This window comes from Belonocnema kinseyi, chromosome 2 (assembly GCF_010883055.1).
Source record: "Belonocnema kinseyi isolate 2016_QV_RU_SX_M_011 chromosome 2, B_treatae_v1, whole genome shotgun sequence".
In the NCBI taxonomy this organism is placed as follows: domain Eukaryota; kingdom Metazoa; phylum Arthropoda; class Insecta; order Hymenoptera; family Cynipidae; genus Belonocnema; species Belonocnema kinseyi.
Window position 1 is genome coordinate 2285660 of NC_046658.1, and position 3893 is coordinate 2289552.

At 36.2% G+C, this 3893-nt stretch overlaps 1 protein-coding gene across 3 annotated transcripts in view; it reads left to right on the forward strand.

The window, feature by feature from the left end:
- LOC117167432 (ferritin subunit) overlaps positions 1-3893 on the forward strand; it is a 94985-nt gene that overhangs the window by 12283 nt on the left and 78809 nt on the right. For all 3 annotated transcript variants that reach the window (XM_033352359.1, XM_033352360.1, XM_033352358.1), the window contains exon 2: positions 1843-1961. In XM_033352359.1, coding sequence (XP_033208250.1) covers positions 1884-1961 — 78 coding nt within the window. In that variant the 5' untranslated portion in view covers positions 1843-1883. The remainder of the gene's footprint in view (positions 1-1842; positions 1962-3893) is intronic.

Consider the following 3893-nt stretch of genomic DNA (forward strand, 5'->3'; position numbering starts at 1 on the left):
CATCCTTGTAGAGCCCTGCATGCAAGGATAAGGCTGCTTACTCTGAGAGGTCGCCTGGTATCCCAGAGTCACCGTTCTAGACACCTCACCCAGGTGCCATTCCGCTTTCGGCTCGGTTTTCACACCTCCGCTTGGGGGTTAATTCCTGCGGGACCACCCCTGGACAAATATCCGCGACTGCCTATTAATATATATATATCTGAATAAGAAGTACCACCCCGAGGTGCGGAAATGAGTTTAATATATATTTTATATAATGGTGTTGAACATAGTTTTAAAAAGTTCACCTTTTAAACAAAATCGAGTGCGAAGCACAAGATACGTAATGATAATGTGTTCGTTAAAGCCGAAGGAACTTTGACAACAGAGAATTCACAATCACCAAAGTTAGAGTTGTCGATTTGTTGATATTTAATTTTTAAAGGCCTGCGCACAAATGTAGGGAAAACACAAAGACTGAGCGCATAGCGCAAGGTAAATACATTATCAAGCGTGAAGCGCGAGAACGAACAGTCGCGCGTGCTAGGCGCGCTCAAACTTGTGATTGAAGCGCAGGATGCGAATGTACCCCCTAAGCGGGCAGATTTCTTTTCTAATATTTTTATAACAATTCTTTATGACAAATTTGCAGATCGTTTTTGGCTGAATTCGTTATGTCATTTTTTTCGCTGAGAACCTTAATTTTGTTTTCCAAAACTCCACGCAAGGATTTCACTGTAATAATGATCAGGCCACAATATTGACAGTAGTTATTTACTATGTAAAAGGTGGAGAACTCAAGCACACAAGAATGGCCGAACCATGGAATGCCACTACTTTCCAAAAGATAAGAAACGAAAATTAGAAAACAAAGTAAAAGCAACTGTCACCATAAAAACGAAAGGCGGAAAGAAAGGTAGACAAAAGACCAAACATCAGCATACAAAAATCTCTGAGTTTTAATTTTACTTAATCCATAAAACCACTTTTTGGACCCGACCTCTTATTAAATAACTTGAATTTTAAAAATTCAGAATTTTTTTTTAAATTCTTTAGTAAACGTAATGCAGGCATTTAGAAAATGCCTGTAAAATGCAAAGAGCGATCAAATATACTAACATATATTATTACTTATCGTAAAAACAATATTATTAAGTCCCTACGGTGCTCCACGGGGCCCTAGCGTCAGGACCAATCGAAAGGGCGTGAAAACCCCTATATCGAATCTGTACTAGACAACATGTTTTTCATCGCTATTAGAATAGTTAGAAATCGCCCAAATAGACGATATTCACGAAATTCCCAAAAAGGTAATCCCCCCCCCACCCCACCCTTATTCAATACTTATCCGAAAGACAAAATATTTTCTCCATAAACTACTATCCAATAGCATAACACTTTGTCTAACTTTAATTTAGATCGGATAACTTTGACTTTTTAAGTGGGTACACTCGAGAAATTACAACTCATATGGATACATACAGAGTTAGGGACTTAGCGCAATGACTAAACGATTCTATTTGAAATGCATACAGAATCTACTAAAAGTTTTGTTTAGAATTCCATATATAGATGAAGTTTTGGTAACGTCCATATATGGATCCATAGAGAGTTAGGGACTTGGCGCAGCGTCTGAAAAATCCTGTTCGGAATATCCGTATAGATACTTACAAAAATAAGAATTCTTTGCGGAAATATAGATAGAAACCAGTTAAAGTTCTCTCTATAATCCAATAAAGATACATCATTGGAACATCTATTCAGATCTATACTGAACTATGTTTCTCCAAGGGTTAAATTATTCGAAATCTGAAGTTATAATAGAATAATTCCTGGTTTAAGTAATGAACTATCATGTTTTAGGTACATTGAAGCCGGCCGATATCCCTTCAACATGGATTGATATGGTAGATCCTTGTGTGAAAGTTATGGAGAATCAGGTCAAAATTGAGATTGAAGCGGCCATGACTTATCTTGCTATGGTAATTTTTTAAAAATTTGTCAACTAATGAAATATTTATTCACCTATGTATATGATGGCTGAACGAATTTAGCCGCTATTAAAATAGTAAGTTAAACTGTTATGGTCATGTTGTGGAGTTGCCTTCCGATTCCAAAACGCCTTAATAGACCTTGCAACGTCCTCATATTCAGCCTATGCCTTGAATTTTAAAATTAGAAATTTCTGTAAAAAGAAGGTAAGAAAGCAGTTGTTGTAGCAGTGACGTAAAAATCATTTTCAGAGTAAAATTTGAGCTTTATGAAGTGATTGCGGACGTTAACATCTTATAAGATATTGGTCCAGGTCGCAGTGTGTGAATGGAATGCTACAGGGGGAAGCCGAAAGAGCACTAATTTGAGAAAAATAACCCTTAAGACAATTTTTTGCATTTGATTTTTTGCATTTTCGTTCGTATCTTTTTTACCTCTTCCAATAATATCCAGCACTCCGCACGTAGAGATGACTACACTACATATAACATCCCTACCCTCTCGTCTATTCAAAAGCAACATACGATTAGAGTGGTTTTTAATCTGATTTTGTTACAAAACTTGATTGATCTGCTTTTCAAACAGTCTAGCGGGAATAAAACCGGCTCGAACTTCCGTTCCGAAGGCATGCTTTGATGACTGTCAACTCTGTTACACACCTTTTCACTGCCTAATTGTGACAAGACATTTGAATTTAATCTTTTATTTTCTTCATCAGCTCAAAATTTCTCGTGTACATTTTATTCAGCTTATCGTTCCATAGGATTTTTGTCATTGGAGATTCAAATAATTGGGTATTTTGCCAAGAATCATTGTAGTCTGATCATTAATATCAAAAATTATTTTAGGCATTACAAATTTACGCAGTTTTTTGTTTGCATAGCTTCCCTTGATATTTTAAATCAAGTATTCTCGTGACTGTTGTTTGGCCTACTGGAGTTATCTTATCCACAAGCATGGTCAACAAGAGATATTCAGGATCGCTGGACAGTGCGCTTGGTGCACTGATGCACCAAAATTTCTCCGGCAGCTTACACTAAGGGTATGTTGTTTGAAACACATATACAAACAAAAAGTAGAGACAATTATCCAAAATAATGGTTAAGCTGCAATACTTGAAAATCTCCTGTTGATTATGCTTGTCGATGAGAGAACACCAGTACGCCAATCAGCAATCAACAGAATATAATCTTTAAAAAAACAAGAGAAGTATTCGAAACAAAAAATTGCTCGAAAATTTGTAATACCTACCATAAATTCTAATCATAATGATTGCACTGAAATGATCAAATGGCGAAGCACGTAAGTTTTTGAACTGATAATAACAAAAATCATCACACATATCTCACTTAGGTCATCATATAATGCTTTTGAAGTGCAAGCTTGAGACGGTTTTATTCAACTTAGAATGTTGGACAGACAGCTCAGTCCAGTTTTTAAAACCAAATCGGATTTCAAACCGCTTGAGTTGTGTTTTCATCTCGAACGGGTAGGAGAGTATGGAGGGTATTCAGTGTGCTGCGATCTCGACGTGGTGATTGCTAAATAATATTATCATAAGTAAAAAAGATACTAGCGAAAAACTGCACAAAGTTTTGAAAGATAAACGAATTGTCTTGAGTGTTATTTCCTCAAATTAGTCCTCTTCCCGCTTTGCCCCGAGGTATTCCTTTAACACGCTGCAACCTTGACGAGCGTTTTAGAAGGTTTTTAACGCCCACATATACATTACACAGCACATGTTTGAATGACTGGCGTCCAAAACGTGATAACCCTCAAAATTTTCGAAGTGCACTTTTTCGCTTTTTTAAATTTTCTGATCAAATATACGAGGGTAGTTCAATAAGTCCTTAGAATGAAGTATAAAAACAATTTTTTTTGGGTAAATTTTTTTTTATTTTTCAACATAATCTCCTTGGAGC